The 21,544-nt window shown below is 37.2% G+C and overlaps 2 protein-coding genes across 2 annotated transcripts; both read right to left on the reverse strand.

Annotated features, from left to right (window-relative positions):
* Window positions 1–5,614: 5,614 nt before the first annotated feature.
* Window positions 5,615–12,630, reverse strand: LOC114530098 (keratin-associated protein 9-1-like). Its single transcript, XM_028551688.1, has 2 exons — window positions 12,516–12,630; window positions 5,615–6,853 (listed from the first exon to the last, which is right to left on the reverse strand). The coding sequence occupies exon 2, from the start codon at window positions 6,851–6,853 to the stop codon at window positions 5,795–5,797; it is 1,059 nt and encodes a 352-aa protein (XP_028407489.1). The 5' UTR covers window positions 12,516–12,630; the 3' UTR covers window positions 5,615–5,794.
* Window positions 12,631–14,181: 1,551 nt separating this feature from the next.
* Window positions 14,182–17,212, reverse strand: LOC114530037 (keratin-associated protein 5-4-like). Its single transcript, XM_028551618.1, has 2 exons — window positions 17,131–17,212; window positions 14,182–15,441 (listed from the first exon to the last, which is right to left on the reverse strand). The coding sequence occupies exon 2, from the start codon at window positions 15,439–15,441 to the stop codon at window positions 14,182–14,184; it is 1,260 nt and encodes a 419-aa protein (XP_028407419.1). The 5' UTR covers window positions 17,131–17,212.
* Between the last annotated feature and the right edge of the window lie 4,332 nt (window positions 17,213–21,544).

Raw genomic sequence — 21,544 nt, forward strand, 5'->3', positions numbered from 1 at the left:
TTAGCCGTCGACTGCAATCGCGGAGTAAAATAACATTTGAGGTTTTTTCTTTGCCTCCGAAGATTTTGTACTGTTTCAATGGTTTGAAACTTCAATCTTAGTCTTAGACAATTTTATTTACTTAATTTGCTGCCATGGCATAATGGAACAAAATTAATACTGAACGCCAATGTTTACACTAGCTTTATGATTATTTTTGTACCGAATGATGGAAAAATGCTATAATATACTCGATAAAATACAATATACCCTGATTTGATTTTATAAGTTTAGGTCATGTTAGCTCAGGAAATTGTGTGCTTGGTTTGAAATACCGAGTCCGAGGAGTTGCTGCATGCATTAAATACACGCATGGGAGTAGTAAATATATATGTCAGATAAAACCCATAATAGCCATATTAATGGTGGGAATTAAGCTTTCCGATTGAAAGCATAATTTGTTTCAGGGGGGGATTGTTGTCGACAATTATGGGCTGTTTTCAATTATTTAAGGCGATTTTAGCGTTCCACACACGAACAAAGTGTGTTAAAAGCGTGAAGCACAGTCCGTCATGTAAACAAACGCTTTGTTTACATTTTGAATCCGTATATTTCCTAAAATATAAAGAACTTGTCTTTAGAATATTAAAACTCTAGAAATACACGCAGAGGGTAGTAAATATGTCAGATAAAACCCATAATAGCCATAGACCACTCATGATAGGAATTAAGCCGATTGAAAGCATAATTTGTTTCATGGGCGAAAAGCTATGCCTAAGGGATATAAGAGCCTCCACAGAGGAGCGGTTTTCTTCTCGACAATATAATTATTTGCTGTCTACAATTAATTATTTGCGAGTGACTATATAAGGCGATTTTAGCATTCCACACACGAACAATGTGCGTTAAAAGTGTGTAGTGCAGTCCGTCATGTAAACAAACCCTTGTTTACATTTTGATCCGTAAATTTTCTAAAATATAAAGAACTTTTAGAATATTTGAGAGAAAATATTTTAGTTCGCTATATTTTTAAATGGATATGACAGAGAATTAAGTTCAGTCTGTTCATGCAGAGATGTGCGAAACGTGCGAAATTTGAGCAATTTTGAAACAAGTAGACCACCCATTTTGTTACGAGCAGACCGATTCATCGACAGTTCCTCTGCGAATTTGCGCCCAGTTTGTGCCGGTCTTCGCAGAATTCTGGGTCCACTCGCAGTTCGCGCTAGTCTTTTGACGAAAGGACAGACATGCAAAAAAATGTATTTAAGACTATAGATATTGAAAATGCAAAATTAAGAATTACATAGTCGTGTAAAATTTGATATTGAATTACCTTTGCGAGAATACCTTTTGTGGCTCTAGCTCAAACCCTAAGCCGTATATTGCTTACACGACATTTGTCAGATTCTACGACTATTGATGGTACATACGTAGTTACCTTGACGTCCTTTTACCAGTTATTTGTTCTAACACGGTATAAAATACTCTCCTCACTGCAGACCTTTCGTTTGAATTTGCAATCCATACAGGAAAAAAAATTATACAGGAAGCAAATTTTTTCGGCAAGTGAAATATGATACGCGAGTTTGCACGGCAACCGTACGTTCCATGTACTAATTACGAAAATCGGAAAGTTATATCGGAGCTCGAGATGTTTCTTCAACCTGTCTTTGCATAATTAACATTTACTTGTTTTGTCTTCAAGAATATATATTAAATACTTGTCTTCATCAGCAGTGTAACAAAAAAACATCCATAATATAACATAATCTATAATCTCTGCACGCATTTGTTGTTTTGTCGAATCAAGCAGTGTTCTACATGCAGCTGCATAGAAAATGGGAATTGTGTATGGTGAAAGAAATTTTGACCATTTAATATTATATGAAAAATATTTTTTGCATGTAACTCAGATATTCTGTAGCCTAAACATATAGACGCGTTTGACCACTTTATCCTCCGACCTTTGTTTTGCCTTAGCGTCTCCCCGCAAATTTTAAAGCTGGCAAAACGAAGGTCTGTGTTCAGGCTAGATATTTTGTAACCTCACAGACATCAGCGTATGAAGTTTATGAAGTTTTAACCCAAAAATCTAATCACTGGTTGACAATTTTGTATTTCTGTATCGCTATCAGAGAGAAAACAGGCCAAATTCTTTAAACAGTTCAATTTCTATTCTGAAAACGCATTCTGCAACCTTTTGACAGCTCATCATATACATCTGACAGCAGTTGTGAAATGGCCATTTTGAAGCTTGTGTCTGTTGATATGAATTTGCTATTTCATGCCTTTGAGGATAAATGGTTCTTAAATTTCATAATCTTTCGAAAATATGGAAAGGTTGTGAACTCCTCACGATGAAAAAAAACTTGTCAGATAAAGGTCCTATATATACTGCAATTCATAGCTGCATGGAATTAGACCTTTTGATTGAAAACATTATTTGTTTTGGCTAAAAGCATGGATTAAAAGCAACATAACAATGTTTGCGAGAGAGAATTGTTATATGCCTTCTGCGTTCATTAAGCGTAAACTATTTACGGGTTTGTTTAGGTTTAAAACATGACGTATTTTATTAATCATTCGACTGCAAGCAAAAAGACACACAAGTCAACAATGAGCATTCGTTTATTACTTAAATACTGTCAATAGACAGTAAGTAATAAACAAATCTTTAGTTACACTTAACGGAACGTTTCACGCTTAAAACGACACGTTTCATTGTTGCTTTCGAATGGTACTAAATAGGCGATAGATACCACAAAGCGTTTCCCATGCATCAACCCAATTGGCCAATTCATATGCTGAATTATTTGATTTCATTAGAATAGAGATACACATGCATAATCTGACCTGTATAACTTCCAATCTTCTGGAGTCAGTTGTATATAAGACTAGTTAACTTTTAACTGTAGTTAAGGACAAAATTGGTTTTATACAACCGGCCCCTAGTTGTTCGTGCATAACTAACAGGAATGTACCCGCCACCCGATCATACCCTTCGGTAATAATTCCGTCTATAACTTCTGTCCTTAACCGTGACTTAAAACATTTTCCCTGTATGTCAGTGCTTGATACCCTCCTCCGAAACGGTTGACTTTTGACACATTTATGTTGGGTGTAACTAGTGATGCAGTAACAGAATACTATATACCAGTGCCAAACAGTTTGACACTGGTATATAGTATACTGTTACTGCACTGAGGCCCTGTCTAACCGATGCCCTGTTTACGTTCGAGATATACGAAACGTGCGAAATTTGAGCAATTTTGAAAAAAGTAGACAAGACTACCATTCTGTTATATGCGCAGACCGAATCATCGACAGTTGCTCTGCGAATTTGCGCCAAGTTTGTGTCGGTCTTCGCCGAATTTTGGGTCTACTCGCAGTTCGCGCTAGTCGTTTGATGAAAGGAACGACATAAAGAAAAAAGTATTTAATACTAGATGTTGAAAATACAAAATTGAGAACTACATAATCGTGTAAAATTTGATATTGTTACTTCCAATTAACTTTGCCACATTACCTTTTGTGGCTCTAACTCAAGTCCTAAGCCGTATATTCCTTACATGACCTTTGTCAGATTCTATGAATATTGATAGTATTTACCTTAACGTGCTTTTACCAGTTATTAGTTCTATCACGGAATAAAATACTCTCCTCACTGCAGACCTTTCTAAAATTTGCATTCCATACAGGAAAAAAAATTATACAGGAAGCAAATTTTTTCGACAAGTGAAATATGATACGCGAGTTTGCATGGCAACCGTACGTTCCGTGTACTAATTGCGAACATCGGAAAATTATATCGGAGCTCGAGACGTTTCTTCAACCTGTCTTTGCATAATTAACATTTAATTATTTTGTGTTATGAATATATACATTAAATAACTGTCTTCATCAGCAGTGTAACAAAAAGAATCCATAATATAACATAATCTATAATCTCTGCACGCATTTGTTGTTTTGTCGAATCAAGCATTGTTCTACAGCTGCAAAGAAAATGGGAATTGTGGTGAAAGAAATTTTGACCATTTAATATCCTATGAAAAATATTTTTTGCATGCATGTAACTCGGAAATTTTGTAGCCTTAACACAGACGCTTTTGACCGATTTATCCTCCGACCTTTGTTTCGCCTTTGCGTCTCCCCGCGAATATTAAGGCTGGCGAAAGGTCTGTGTTCACACAGGCTAGATATTTTGTAACCTCACAGACACCAGCGTAACACCGCAGAAATTGTCTCGCATCTCCCCGCGAATATTAAGGCGGACGAAATGAAGGTCTGTGTTCATGCAGGCTAGATATTTTGTAACCTCACAGACATCAGCGTAACACCGCAAAAATTGGTGATTACGAAGTTTCAACCCAAAAATCTAATCACTGCTTCACAATTTTGTATTTCTGTATCGCTATCACAGAGAAAACAGTTGAATTTCTATTCTGAATACGGCATTGTGCAACCTTTTGTCAGCTCATCATACACATCTAACAGCAGCAGGCTTAAAGTATACACAACGTTCAAGGTGTGCAAGCTTCAAATCTTTTGTGCAAGACATATTTTGTTGAGTATTTATAGTTGAGTAAGTATTTTCTTTCCCTATATAAATTTTACGCCTAAGTATTGCAAATTTCAGCTCTTAGTCTTATCAATTTTCCATCAGCACCATGTCCAAACGTTATATTGAGGTCCGCTTGCTGATGGATATTGAGCAATCTCACGATGCCGGATATATTTGATTAATCCGATATTTTTGTTTCGTGGTTTTCTATGGTTACACGAAAGTGAAATGAGGTCACGTGGCTTGTGCTTTAAATATGGCGGACACAAAGGAGGTATTGTCTTCTATGAAATAGAACACAGGCCAGCAAAATAAATCTAAACGAAAGCAAAAAACCTTGCCGTTTTTTTCCTATACATAAATGTTCATTTTCACGCCAAAATATCAGGAGTAAAATATAGCGGATTACATGCAGTAGCGGATCTAGGGGTGTATCTATAAATCTATATACCAATAGCTTGGTTATTAAGGTGTTTAGAATTTAAAATTAAGCTGTTTAATTTATTCTGTTCATCCCTAGACCGCCACTTGCAAATTAGTATTGGTAATCATCATGCAATAGCGAGTACCATTCGGGAGTGATGATTTGGAAATTTTACCATAATTGAACGAGCCGTCGGGCAAAGTTCTCAAACATCACGAGTACTATTAGCCGCTAATTGTAAGAGCAACATTGCATGATTATTTTTTATTATTAGCATAATAGTAAAATCGTATACAACTTTCGAAGCGTTTCATCGCGAACGTTTCGCGTAATAACAAATCCCTTTTACCTGGTGCACAATTTGGTCTACTGGTCTAAACTTTTTTTGAAAAAGACTTTCTCCTTATTCAATTAAAACCATCTATTACAGTGAACGTATCACAATGTTACTAGGTTCAATAGAATCTTAATTGTACATACTCAGTAGTATTCAGTAATAATCGTCAGCTAAAAACACACGCGGTCATCTAATTTCTATTTGTTCATTTTTAGACATTTGAATCACAAAACTATACATTATTTAACTTGAAAGACAAAAAATTTTTCCTCCCAATTTATTAGGACTTTATTTATATAAAATCATTCATTACATGTAGGACTATAAAAACGACGATCACAATACTACTTAGTTCAATAGAATCTTAATTGTCAATGCATGCATTATGCAGTAATAAACCTCAGCGAAAACACTGATGGTAACTATTAATGGTAACTGTTATAATTATTTGTTCATTTTTAAAATTGAAATCACAAAATTATACTGTACATCAATTAGCTTGAAAGACAACAAGGAAAGGAAACAGCAGGGTGCCGTGTAGCTTACCAAAACATCTGGCTTCACTTTTCGTACCATTTTTGGTAGTGCTTGTTGCAGTTACTGATCCATTAGTCTTCGGATTGATGGTTGTAGTTGGATCAAGTTCCTGATTAGTGTTCGGATTGATGGTTGTAGTTGGATTAAGATCCTGGACCCATTGGCTGCCTTTTTTCAAACATTTTTTTGCGTTGCAGTGTGATACGCACTTTGTTTGGTTACATTCTTGCGTGCATTCCTCGACATCAGGGCCACATGTTGCAACACAACCTCCTTGATCACAAACTTGATTACATCTCTTAGAATTGCATGTCAGGTGACAGCCTCCCTTGTAACATTCTTGTTCACAGTCGCTCGAGTTGCAAGATAATGAACAGTTTCCCTCATAGCATACCTGTCGACATTTCTCGTGGGCTCCGCTTCCAGAGTTACACGTCGCTTGGCAGTCTTCTTTGTGACACCATTGCGTGCAGACATCCGTATTACAAAACAATAAGCAATTTCCAGATCCTCTAGCCATGCTGCATGTTTGTTGACACGTCTCCCTGGCATTACAGGTATGCTGGCAGCTTTTACTACCGTGGCACAATTGCCTGCAGAATTTCGCTCCAACATTACATTTTGCGGTGCAATTTGCGAATCCACAATCTTGATAACACTCCTCAGTATTGTTGCAAGATGATGAACATTCTCCTTTTCCACATCTCTGAAAACACGCGTTTCTTGCTTCGCAGGACATTTCTCCATAATAACCGCGTTGTTCGCATTTCTCCATCCCAGCTTGGCATGTTATCGAACACATTTCGTTGTAACATTCCTGGGAGCAGGTCGTGTTACCTTCATTGCACGAAGTATCGCATTTGTCTGCGGTACAGTTGGCGCTTTTGGGACAATCGATTGGATCACACCTTGAAGCTTGCGCAGAAACTGAATTTCCGTCGAGTTGACATAAACACCATATAGCGAGTAAAAACAGCACAAACCGCATAGCGATCGTTGAATTGGAAGTCATCTAAGAATAAGAACAATTTGTAATGAGCAGAAAGCGACGACGGTGAACTGCATACTGTACGCGGAATATTTATTTTACTGAGACCTAATTCATCCCTTGCATTCGCTGAAGTATTGAACGTGATCATGAATTTTTCTCTGCATCGCGTTTACAGCAGGTTGATATTGAGGATAATACATGGATTCTTGGAAATATGGATTTTTTTTCGAGTTTTGAGAATCCATGAAAACCTCGCACTAAAAGGGCCTTCTCGTAAGAGGGAGAGGGCCCTGGAACAGGCTGTCCACGTGATTTTTTGGGGGATTCGGTCAATGTAGTGCGCCAATAATAAAAAGAATTTGGAGTCACGTGAGCAACCGTTTCCAGGGCCTTCCCCTCCCCCCTACGAGAGGCCCTGGTTACGGGGTTGTGCATATTATAGAATATTTTTTGATACTCTCTGCTTGATAAATATGGCTCATACTTTCCGGTGAATATAATATGCGGGAAAAATTTTCGCATGTATAAAGTTAAAATGTAATGAAGCAAATGTGCTCTCGTTTCGGTTGCTGTAGGAACACTTCAGTTAATTGCAAATTGATTCGAACTCCTTCCGTTGCCTGGACTGTGACGCCGGTACAACGCGAGGGCAAAGCGGGTCAGATTTAAGTAAAAGGGCACTTCACATGGTAAAAATGAACTTCGTGTCGTCGTGGTTTCTCTTTCCATGAGAATTTTGGTCTGTTGATGTTTTCCACCAGACAAATTTGCAATTACTCCGGCTTGTTCGTTGCGCTTTTACTTAAGAAATAGAATGAATCCCCCCTGTTCCTGTGCATGGGTGTCAGTGCATGAGTAGCATGACGTACTCAAAGCCAAAATACTATATGTTATGCCGTCCGACTTTATTTCAACGGGATACATTTGTTTTTATTCAGCGTTATTAACCGAGCCTGAAGTGAATAATTGTTTTTAGTTCAATTACAAGGATGATATTTTTTGAAAAACGAAACTGCGGATTGAATACACGTTTTGCAAACGTAAAAAATATTCGACAATTTTACGGCGATCTATGCATGTTTTAGCAAAATAGAAGCGCTCTGTAAAACGTATTTTTTTGCCTTGAAATAATGTTAGGCCTATTCTTTTTACTTCTTTGTTTTTTTGGGTACACATTCGTGCTCATATTAAAACTTAATTGTTCCTATGATACCCTTATAGCTCTTATTAGCGTGTAATTGCGTGTTGTTTTCACGAATGTAAATGGTTCATGCTGTGTTAGTGCTTGATAGTTGATCGCATTCTTCTGCAATCATGTATTATACCTATAACTATTTATGTTTTAATATAAAAGTGAGCGATAAAAGATTTACACGACGTTTCGATGTCATCATAACATCATCCTCAAGTGAATTAAAACTAGCTTGGGAGGTTCTCGGTTCTTCGAAAATGCAGAAACAAGTTTGACTGTCTGGTTTTCGAAATGCTTTTCATTAAAGAACTAAAACCTATAGCTTAAATGGACAGTCAAACTATGTTGTACATTATACACTATTACACCATAGCCTTTATCCTTTATATATATATATAACGTATTTAATGATGTATTGTAGAATTTTAATAATCCATTTTTATTGTACATAGTCATGGTCGATTAGCCCTTGCTCAGGACAAATGCATATTTTTTAGCTCATAGCATATTTAAGGACATGTTTATTCTAGTTTTAACTCACTTGCATGAGAATGATGTTATGATGACATCGAAACGTCGTGTAAATCTTTTATCGCTCACTTTTATATTAAAATGTCTGAAAAGAAGTCTCTTTATTCGAACTATCTATGTGTTATTAAAGCCCCGTTTACACTACACTCGATTTATTGGCACGGCACGGCTAAAATGGGTACCCGTGCCCATTTCATCTGTGCTCGGCCTTTGTTTTGGTAGCCTGAACGCTAATAAAATTTGGTACGGGTACCAATTTTAGCCGTGCCGTGCCAATAAATTGAGTGTAGTGTAAACGGGGCTTAAAATAGACCCTAAATCCACATGCATTAAATTTATTCTTTCACCCCAATTAAACCTAAACTTAACAACATTAGAACTAAAGAATGGTTTATTTGTGCATCGTCGTGAAGTGGCCGATTCATGTGAGTAAAATTATATTGGGCATCGGAAAATTGGCCGAAGTATTGCGAGACAAAATTTTAGCGTGAATAGATACGGTGAAAAACTTTTTCAGCGAGCGTCGGATCTGATGTCCTCTAAAGCCCTGTGTACAAATTAACCAATGGCGTTGAATTTCAAAATATATTTCGCATCAAAACACACTTGCGACGATGAAAATAATCAAAAAAGCACAAAAAAACCTGGGCCATTTTTCAAATCCGTCGCTTACGCCGAAGTAATGGGGAGCTTTAGCAGTGTCTGCGAGTTCAAGATTCGTCATTCGTCATTGCTTACGCCATCAGCTGAAATTCGTCATTGTTGGGCTTTCGAGCCGAAGTTAAGCAACAAACTCGTACTCAAAAGCTCGGCGATTACGAGTTCTGGCCGATGGCGTAAGCAAACAACGCGCGAGAATCACGAGTCCTGCATGTACTTGTATAGTCAATGCTTAAACCTCCTAATAAGTTATTAACTTATTTCGTCGGCTGCTGCTAAAGCTCCCTGATAACTTATTTCGTCGGCAAGCAGGTAATGTTAGTCGTTTCAATTTGACTACTTCAGATACCCCAGGATGAGATCTGAAATCTTGTTCGAGACGAAATTTCTCAGAGTCTATGAATTTGTTTTGTCGGTTTATGAATTTGCTATTTTGATGTTTGCGTTCCGTCTGTGCACAGGCTATAGGCATCCCAGGAATACAATTTGTATTTTTATATTCAATTCAAAACTCTCGCAAGCGCACGTGAGTCGCATTGCTATGACGTAATGCATAAACAATTGTCAATTACTATATATATATATACCTAAGGTAGGAAAGTCCAGCTCACTATTTCAAACCAACACATCTTAAGACGTCCGAAAATATCAAAACCTCGATTACAAAAGCCGTAAAAACTATATGAATATAAACACGGATAACTCTACTCAACTCTAGGTGACTTTTTTCCCCAAATGCTCCTTCAGATACTCATAAATATGAAAATAGTTACGGTGTTTTGCCCTAATTTATCGTGTCTCTATGCGGGAGGCGATCGACTTGAAATTCGTCATAGGTTTCAAATACAATGCCAGCTTCTCATTGGCTATCAAGCCCGCGAAAATTTGTGAGAATTTCAAAAGCCAATGAACAGCTGGCATTGTATTTGAAACCTATGACGAATTTCAAGTCGATCGCCTCCCGCATAGAGACACGATAAATTACGGCAAAACACCGTAAATATTTTCATAATTACGAGTATCTGAAGGAGTATTTGGGGGAAAAAAGTCACCTAGACTAGTTGAGTAGAGTTACCCGTGTTTATATTCATATAGTTTTTACGGCTTTTGTAAACGAGGTTTTGATATTTGATGACGTCTTAAGATGTGTTGGTTTGAAATAGTGAGCTAGACTTTCCTACCTTAGGTATATATATATAGTAATTGACAATTGTTTATGCATTACGTCATAGCAATGCGACTCGCGTGCGCTTGGACACCGCGGAAATTGGTAGGATTGAAAAATACTTAGCCGCAATTCTCAATACTTAGGCGAGAAACTTAGTGAGAAAAAAGATTTATAGATACTACACAAAATATGTCTTGCACAAAAGATTTGAAGCTTGAACACGGCAAAAACGAATCGTCTGAATTAATTACCTTGTGTATACTTTAAGCCTCAAAATGGCCATTTCACAGCTGTCAGATGTGTATGATGAGCTGTCAAAAGATTGCAGAATGCGTATTCGGAAGAAAAACCGAACTTTTTAAAGTTATTCAATAGTTTTCTCTTTGATAGCGATACAGCAATACACAATGTGAACCAGTGATCAGATTTTCGGGTTGAAACTTCATAAACACCAATTTCTGCGGTGTTGTGCGCTTGCGAGAGTTTTGAATTGAATATAAAAATACAAATTGTATTAATACCTGGGATGCCTATGTTTATACGCTATATGCCGGTTCGCATTAGCACGACATCAAAATTAGCCACGTCAAAGCGAGTTATCACGAGGTAAGAGCATGAATTAAGATCAAAGAATCAACATATACATAAATATATCAACATGCATATTGAATGTTGATGTGGAGCAAGCAGGTGGCGTTCGATTTAATTTGACTACCATAGCTAGATACCCTTAGATGCGATTTCAAATCCTGCTCGAGACAACGAAATTTCTCAAGTTTTTTTAATGTCTGGTTATGAACTAGCTATTTCATGTCTTTGAGGATAAATGGTTCTTAAATTTCATAATCTTTCGAAAATATGGAAAGGATGTGAACTCCTCACGATAAAAAAAAACTTGTATGATAATGATGGTTCTATACTGCCATTCATAGCTGGAATTAGACCTTTTGATTGAAAGCATTATTTGTTTTGGCTAAAAGCATGGATTAAAAGGAATATAACAATGTTTGCGAGAGAGAATTGTTATATCCCTTCCGCGTTCATTAAGCGTAAACTATTGACGGGTTTGTTTAGGTTCAAAACATGACGTATTTTATTAATCCTTTGACTGCAAGCAACGAGACACACATGTCAACCATGAGTATTCGTTTATATTAGTTAGATACTGTCAATAGACGGTAAATAATAAACGAATGCATGTTTAGTTACGCTAAACGGAACGTTTCACGCTTAAAACGACACGTTTCATTGTTGCTTTCGAATGGTACTAAATAGGCTATATAGATACCACAGAGCGTTTTCCATGCATCAACCCAATTAGCCAATTCATATGCTGAATTATTTGATTCCACTAGAAAAGAGATACACATGCATAATCCGACCTGTAAATTCCAATTTTGTGGAGTCAGTTGTATAAAAGACTAGTTAACTTTTAACGGTAGTTAAGGACAGAATTGGTTTTACAACCGGCCCCTAGTTGTTCGTGCATAACTAACAGGAATGTACCCGCCGTCCGATCACACCCTTCGGTAATAATTTTGTGTCCTTAATCGTGACTTAAAACATTTTCCCCGCATGTCAGTGCATTATACCCTCTTCCGAAACGGTTGATTTTTAACAAATTTATGTTCGATGTAACTAACTAGTAATGTTTGACACTGGTATATAGTATACTGTTACCGCACTAAGGCCCTGTCTACACGATGCCGGAAGAATTTGAAATTGCGTCCGCATGCATGCACGCGTACGCACAAAAACAATCCGAACGATAACTTATTGTCTATTGTTCATGGTTGATATGTGGGTCTTCTTAGTTTGAAGTCGTATGTCTTGCCCTCAAGTGCTTTCGACAAGCGACTGGTGCGAGTTGACAGGGAACTCTGCGAAGCCTGACACAAACCGGGCGTGAAACGGCAACGGAACCAGAAATTTTTATGATTCAAGTTGTATACCACCCTCGTTACTATTCCACGCTGTCGCTTTTAATGCCAAAACGGTAATACAATAAAATAAATTAACGCGTATAAATGTAGAATCTTTTCCTAACCCTTAACCTCAAATATTTCTGTCGTATATACACGATATTTTCCAGATTCTACTAAACAAGTAAATTTTATTTTAATAGCAGTTACCTTGAAGTGCTTTTATACCAGTTATTTTGTTCTATGTCAAAATGAAACACTCCGATCACTGCAGACCTTTCCCTTGAATAGAATCTGATCCGCTAGGGCTTTCAGGAATCATGTGATCCATATACAGCTGGAAGCAAATCCTTTTGCAAAGTGAAATGTGATACGCGAAATATGAGTTGGCATAACAACCCTCAATCTGAGCACTAAATCCGAAAATTGAAATGATAGGTTGATTGTTTTTAAAAAACACGTTTCTATTTAGATCGAATATACTAGAAACAATTCAAACAAGGGCTATATATCTGATTAATCAAGAATGATTTATACGCTGACTGGACAAATGCTTCCCGTGGATATACACCATGATACCAGCTAAAATAGAGCATTCACATTATTGGAAGTATACGGGAATTTTGCAAAGTATTCTGCTTTAGTGATGTACCGTATGGAACGAGGTTTAACTCCAATCGACACTTTCACTTACCAGTAATGTCCTGTCAGTTTTCAGCTTGGGCTTTAGGTGAAAGTCGGTTTAAACTTTGTAAAACTCGTATCGCGTAGTTTACCTAGAAGGGCAGGTCTACAAAATACCTGACTCTGCACCAATTTTTACCTGGAGCTGTCATTTTTAGAAGGAAAGCAATTAATAAAAAAAAATTAAAATTTGTAGCAAAAATCAATTACTTATTCACGTCATTCCATATACAAGGCCTATGGTTATTTTAACGAAAATATTGTAACTAATAAATGCAGGGAAAAAGTAAAAAAAAACTACGTTGTAGAATGTTTTTTAACTTTATCTTGCGAAAACCATGTTTTCTTTAAATCGCCGTTATAAGCTGTGAAATATTTGTTTACATTTGCCAAACATATATTTTCTACAACAGATCTGTTTTCTGAACTAAAAAATCACCTTCGCAATTATACTATAAAATTTATCAATTAATAGGTTTTTATTCAGCGACATTCACTTCGCCTTCAACGAATAGTTGCTGATAAAATTTCACAACAACTACAACATCCAGGTGATCTCGCACTCATAATTCAGCCAATCAGCGCTCAGAAAGTTTGTGAAAATAGAAATCTATTCTGCAGTGTTTAATCGATTATATCTTTTGTTATTCTTGATGGAACAATTCGAAATTTTGTGATTATGTTTAGTTATGAGAACTATAGCTCTGATATAAATTTGAAACCGAAATAAAGTATATTTCACGAGATATTAAGTTTTTTCAACCGAGAAATGGATTTTTTATGTGATTAGAATCTGGTTTTATTTAAATCAGCTATAAATATCAGTGAAAAGACTACACTTTTGAATAGCTATTTGTTTGAACTCTAGTGTCTGGACATTGAGAAGTTATCACTTAGAACTTATAAAACGCTATTTCTCCGATTCTTTTTTACATCCTACCCCCAAAAATTACTTGGAATTATAACAGAATGATAATATGATAATTCAGACATTTTGAAGACAACAGAGAACAAAAAAAGCGAAAAATATGGAATTTTGAAAGTACATGGTTGCTATGGCAGTATAGCTGAGTAATTTGGGATAACAAGCGCTATCGTTTGGTTCACTATATGATCAATACAACATTAATTGTACATGCATGAATACACAGTATAATCACATTTTTAAACACTGAAATCACAAAATTATACATCAAATAGCTTGAAAAACAACAAGCAAGGCAATCAGTGAGATACCGTGTGTATTCCGCTTTCCTACACAGCCGTATTTACTCTTTGAACCATTGGATCCTAGGATCCATTGGCTGCCTTTTTTAATACATTTTTTCGCGTTGCAGTATGACACGCACTTTCCTCCGTTCTTACAGTCCTGCGTGCATTCTTCGACATTAGAGCCGCATGTTGCTGTACAACCTTCGTATTCACAAACTTGATTACATTTCTTGGAATTGCACGTCAGCTGACAGCCTTGTCCCTTGTAACATTCTTGCTGACACTCTCTCGAGTTGCAAGATAATGAACACTTTCCTTTATAGCATTTCTGTTGGCACGTCTCGTTGGCTCCGCTTCCAGTCTTACACGTAGCTTGGCAGTCTTTTCCTTTGTAGCATTCTTGCTCACAGTCTCTCGAGTTGCAAGATAATGAACACGTTCCTTCATGGCATTTCTGTCGGCACGTCTCGTTGGCTCCGTTTCCAGTATTACACGTTGCATGGCACTCTTTTCCTTCGTAGCATTCTTGCTTACAGTCTCTCGTGTTGCAAGATAATGAACACTTTCCTTCATGGCATTTCTGTCGGCACGCCCCGTTGGCTTCGCTTCCAGTATTACATGTCGCTTGGCAGTCTTCTTTGTAACAATCTTGCTTGCAGAATTTTGTATCGCAGGACAATGAGCAATCTCCAGATCCTTTCCTGCATTCTTGTTGGCACGTCTCGTTGGCATTACATGTTTGCTGGCAGGTTTTACCGTCGGAGCACCTTTGCAAGCAGTGTTTCACACCATCATTACATTTTGCGGTGCAGCTTGCGACGTCACATATCTGAGCACAGTACTTACTATTATTATCGCAAGACAATGAACATGATCCGTCTTTACATTCTTGTTCGCACTCCTTAGTATTGTTGCAAGATGATGAACATTCTCCGTCTGTGCATTCCTGATCACACTTGTTGCTTGCTTCGCAGGACATTTCTCCATAATAACCGCGTTGTTCGCATTTCTCCACGGCAGAGTGGCATGCCATCGAACAGCCTTCGTTGCGGCAACTTTGATGGCAGGTCTCATTTCTATCAAAGCATGCAGGATCACATCTGTTTCCAATGCAGTTATTGCTTCTGGGACAACTGAATTTGTCGCAACTGGCATGCGCATAAAATGAATTGCCATCAAGTAACCATATAACGAGGAACAAGAACGCAAGCCGTTTGGCGATCGTCGAAGTTGTGCTCATCTAATAAAAACATTTTGTGAACGATGAAAAAGGGTGAGAGTGAACGGCTACATACATCGATACATCGACTACTTCACTGAGGCCTAATTTATCAATTGTATATTTTGGTTTTTTGGTTGAAAGACTGGTGAAATAAAAGCAGTAGCGTAGCCAGCCTGACAATTTGTCCCGCTATGCTAATATTTTGGTGTTCATTGACTGTGAAAACAATAAATTTCTAAAGAAATGAATTATTATAATAACTCAAAATTTACATAGCGGGACAAAATTGTCAGGCTGGCTACGCCACTGAATAAAAGCATTTATGGCATTGGTGTTGACTGAAAAGTAAATGTATTCATCCGAAAATTTTATGTACCAACAATTCTAAGCAATATAATAATACTAGAAATACATGCACGCAGGGAGGTAGTAAATATTTACGTCAGATAAAATCCATATTCGGTTGGAATTAAGCTTTTCGATTGGAAGAATATATTTGGCAATTGTTTCATGGGCAAAAAGCTAAGCTTAAAGATGATGTAAAGTCCGTTCTGCGCATATATTCTGCGCATAACAATGTTTGTTACGTTGTTTATATAATCTTTACATGACGAATGAGTCGTTTTAATTTTCTTATTTTCTTCTCGCTCGACTGGCTGTGATCTGTGATGAATATGCTTATTTTATATTATATTTTGAAGAAAATATAAAGCGAAGCTTGTAAATAAACCGGCTGTTATTTAAAACTTTATATATTTGTAATTGTAGGACAAACAAGAAGGTAGCGTCTGTAGCGTCGACAAATAGCCTCGCCATCTCGTGTCCTCATTCAACAAATAAATTCTTGGAGCATTCCTTTCAGCATAATATTGCTTTTTTGATGATAAGATAATTAAGTTATCTTCGTCACTCCCAATTCGCGCCTCTTCGCCTTGCGGCATAGAATAAAATAATTGTACTCCCGAACTGCTGTTTGTAATACAACGCGCTAATATCGCATATCATTAACATTCCAAAAGTTGCTCCCCCACTGATGGAATGTGTTGCTGCGCGAAATATATGCGCAGAACGGACTTTACCTGATTACCTCATCTTTCATCTTTAAGGGATATAAGTGCCTCCACAGTGGAGCGGTTTTGCTGTTGACAATTATTTGCTGTCTACAATTATTTCCAACTATTTAAGGCGATTTTAGCATTCCACACACGAACAAAGTGTGTTAAACGCGTGAAGCACAGTCCGTCATGTAAACAAACGCTGTGTTTACATTTTGAATCTGTATATTTCTTGAATATAAAGAACGTTTAGAATATTTTAGTTCGCTATATTTTTAGATGGATATGAGAGAGAATTTATGTTCAGAGATGAGCGAAACGTGCGAAATTTGAGCAATTTTGAAACAATTAGGCCATCCATTTTGTTATATGAGCAGACCGATTCATCGACAGTTGCTCTGCGAATTTGTGCCGAGTTTGTGTCGGTCTTCACAGAATTCTGGGTCTACTTGCAGTTCGCGCTAGTCGTTTGACGAAAGGACAGACATACAGAAAGACCCGTATTTAATAATAGACATTTAAAGTACAAAATTGAAAATTACATAACTCAAATAACTCTTAATTAACTCAAACCCTGACCTCTAACTCAAACCCTAGCCGTATATTCCTTACATGACATTTGTCAGATTGTACGATTATTTATGGTAGTTACCTTGAGTCTGACGTCCTTTTACCAGTTATTAGTTCTATCACGGAATAAAATACTCTCCTCACTGCAGACCTTTCCTTTGATTGTGAAATACATAAAGGAAGCAATTTTTTTCGGGAGGTGAAATGTATTTTCCATAAGAATGTGTTATATTCTGAAGTGTTTAATGGTGCATGTCATGCATATTAATTAAGTTCCTTACTCAATAAATACCGAAGTCTATGGAAGTTCTGTCTCTCACTCTCGCAATCCAACGCTGTTTTAAGCAATACAAGTATCACTGAGAATCAAGCGTCTACATCTCTAAATGACATTGAATCGACAAAGGGGAAACGAAAGCGGGCGAAATACACATTTGTTTGAACAAGTTTTCTCGATTTTCAAAGGCTATCTCAACGAACAGGTGGGCATTTTGTTCACGCTGACCGAAAATTGCGGGCTTATTTGTTCTTCAATTTGCATTTTCGCTTCGAAGAACTAAAAATACAGACCTTGGTGAAATATTTTTGCTATTTACTTTGAAGCATGTTCATTAAAAATTCGCTATTGCTATTGAGAAAGAAAAGCAGTTTACGATAAGCTAAAATGCGTTGAAATCCGTTACGAAATGGAATGTATTTTCGCTTGCGAAAAATGAAATAATGGCATCTCGACAGCAAATACAATATTTTTGCCACAGCTACAGAGCTAGTTGGATTCAAGCTGATTTTTTGATTATACAGAATTCGCAAAAGTTTGGATTTCTTCTTTGTAAAGGCAAAAGTTTGGATTTCTTCAAATATAAATTTGTAAATTTCATCAAAATTTTGCGAAATGACAGTTATTCATTGACGTTTGAAAATACAAATTTTTGTCTCGACCAATCAAGACCTTAGTAGTTCACACTGGCGCATGCGCTTGACGTAGAAGACCGTCCATGGCGTGAGGTCCATTACATAATGGCGGACGACTTTGATTTCGCATTTGCACATCGTGGGTGTAAATATCCGAGCGGAATTAGTACCCTCACACGGTGCTCCGCACCGGCTCGGGGTTGCACAATTTTATATACGGTAATATACCACTTACCAGTAAACCATGGAATTTCTCTTCATCTATCACACGCTTGGATTCTGCTCATGTTTAGGCCAGATATTGGTCTTTCATTAAATAGTTTAATTTAAGGGAAAAACGACAATAGAAATGATGTTGCAGGGCAATTTTAATACTTCTCTCCAAGAAGCATATTATTTGTTGCGCAACTTGTATTTCGCGCGCGAACACCAACATGGGCAGAAGATGAAAACTGATTTAAGGACTTTGTATATCCCTTTTTGAATGCATACATTACATTCTTCTCTAAATAGGCACTTTCCAGACAAAAAATGCTTTGGTTTGAGAATAACTCGTTTGTTATTAAACAAAAAAAGCGATATGGTCGAACGGCAAGGACATAATAGCAATTTCGAATGAAAGAACGCTACAAGTTAAAGCATGTAATACGACGCTCTGCCGTACCCTCTGTGGCGATAGAATTTTAATTGGTCACGTGACCAGCCCCAACCAGGGTCTTTTCTCCCCACGAGTAGAGTAAAGACCCTGGGTATGAGGTTGACGTTATCTCACGTCGCAGTCAAATCCATAAGACGGAAATGTATCAGAGTTTTATCTGCATAGTGGTAGTAATTAGTAACTGTTAATAACCCTTCGTTAATGCTGTTGTTTTGCCACTGTTATTGTTTTCACAGAGACAACAAACATTCATGAGGCCGATGAGTCATCATAGTAATAGTGTATAAAATGGTGTGGTGATTCAAAGCATTTTCTTTCACTTCTCGTTCGCTACACCATAGTTGATACTTCAAGACTCTTCTTAACGATGGCCGATCAATATCTTTGCATTCGCAGCAAGAACTCCGTCCGAGCAAGACAAGAAGGCATTCAATGCGATGGATGTGACCGATGGCAGCACAGAACGTGCGACACTGGGATATCCCAACAGTGGTACAGGAGCGCTGTCAGAAATGGACAGGATATCGACTGGCGTTGTGATGATTGTCTCAACATGAGCGCTGGATTTCTTTTGCCACTTGCCGAAAGCTCGAGAATTCCCCATGGTAACTATTAGAAAAATGCTCATATACAAGCATTGGAATAATTATTGTTTCTATAGAAAGAAACACTGTGATAAAACTGCAATATTTTAATCATGTGAAGTTTTCAATCTTTAGGTAGTACAGCTAGTGGTAGGCGTTGGTGCTTCTCAAGCTTCTATTCAGCCTACCATCATACCTTCTTCAACTGTTGGTATGTGAAATATGCTATAACTGTTCCCTTCATAACTGAAACACTATCTTTTTTATTCCAACCAAGATTTATTTCTTTTTTCATACAGATAGTGAACTCGTTGATAGTGAAATGGTTGACCTGATAGTGAACTTGGGCAATGATTCCTCAACTCCACCATCCTCACGTGAAGGTTCAGCACAAAATGAAGATTTTGGCAGTTAAAAAATTCCACCCACAGCTCAGGAAGAGTCAATTAGAGATGGCACTGTAGGCAACATTGTTCCTGAGGACAGCATCCGTGTCATCGAGTATGAGAAAATGAGTCCTCTGCGGAACGCGGCAAATGTAAGTTGGTGGACAACTTCGGACATTCGTACACGGTTAAACGCAAGTATGGTGAGGACAACATTGTAACAAGACAACGAATTGTCTGGCCACTGTGAGGCAGCATGGCACAGACTTTACTCCAGGTGTGCAGGTCCATTCACATCAACCGTCCAGTGGCATAAGTACAGCAGCAAAGGTGAAACACATGTAGTCATTTCGCATGTTCATATTTAAAAGTCAACAACTCATATCTACATGTCATAACATTTATCTTATGCTTGGTATTGATTATCAGAATATTGAAAAATTCGTAACATGCTGAACATGTCTTCCCCTTACCATTTTGGCAGAAATTTACGAATTTTTCAATTTTACAAAAACCAACCAAATAATTATGCTCAAATTAAAAACCAAAAAGATTAGTCCCAGTAAATACTCGAAGCCATTTTCATCATCTAAAGATGATGTAAAGTCCGTTCTGCACATATATTTTATTTTAGACGAAGAGGCTCGAATTGCGAGTGATGAAGATAAGGTTGCTAGAAAAAAGCAATATTATTCTGCGATGAATGCTTCAAGAATTTATTTGTTGAACGAGGACACGAGATGGCGACGCTATTTGTTATCGCTACAGCCTACAAACGCTACTTTCTCGCTTGCCCTACAAGTAGAAATATATAAAGTTTTAAATAACCTTTTTTTACAAGCTTCGCTTTATATTTCTTCTTCAAAATATAATAATATTTTCTTCAAAATACAATATAAAATAAGCAGAAAGGAAAATAAGAAAATTAAAACGACACATACGTTTTACAAGATGTAAAGGTTATATAACAAACGTAAACAAACATTGTTATGTGCAGAATATATGCGCAGAACGGAATTTACATCATCTGGCACATTTTATAAAATTTTCGAAAATCGTTAATTTTCGCCAAAATGATAAGAGCTACGCCTTGCAATTTTGGCCGAAATCAACGAATTTATCGGCACGGCACGGCTAAAATTGGTACCCGTGCTCAATTTTAATAGTGTTCAGGCTACCAAAACAAAGGCCGAGAACAGATGAAATGGGCACGGGTACCCATTTTAGCCGTGCCGTGCCAATAAATCGAGTGTAGTGTAAACGGGGCTTAATAGTTGCTTACTAATGGAAACGAAGATGTTGTGACGAGCGGATGGTACCATGTAAACCCATGCAGCTTAAGACAAGTAGAATTATTAAATATCTGGCTGCGTTATGTTGAAGATTTGGACTAAAATTTCAGCTGTAAAATCAGTGGCAAATGTTGAAACATTCTAATGAATCTGAATTACCATTTTCCTCAAATTTTAATTTGTGATCTGTGATATCAGGCTTGGCTTCATTAAAAATACAAAACAATCGCACCGTAACCATTAGCTTCACCTGGACATATAACTAGCTTCTGCCCGGGTAATGCTGCTCCTTTGCTCAATGGACTCCATAACTGTGATATTTAAGCGTCAGCACAAATTTTGATATTATTAGGTTAAAGCCACGAATAAGATTCAGGTTTGTGCGTTTTAGACAAAATAGAAATCATCAAAGCAAACGTATACAAACATACGTAAAATCCTTCGAAAAAAGGTTGTGTAAAATAAAAAAATTAAATTAATTGAAACAGTGTAGTGATTTTCCAGAAGTTCTGCTGGTCTAGTGGTGAACGCAATGCTCCCCCATGTTTCAAACTTTGGGTTCGAGTCCAGGCATGTCCGTTTTTCATTATGTCCTTCGTGAAAAGGTTAAAGTAAATGTAATAATCACAGCCGTTCAGCACACGATCTCATAGTCTAGTGGTGA

This window comes from Dendronephthya gigantea, unplaced genomic scaffold (assembly GCF_004324835.1).
Source record: "Dendronephthya gigantea isolate DGI-Jeju-01 unplaced genomic scaffold, DenGig_1.0 000059F, whole genome shotgun sequence".
NCBI classification, from domain to species: Eukaryota; Metazoa; Cnidaria; class Anthozoa; order Malacalcyonacea; family Nephtheidae; genus Dendronephthya; species Dendronephthya gigantea.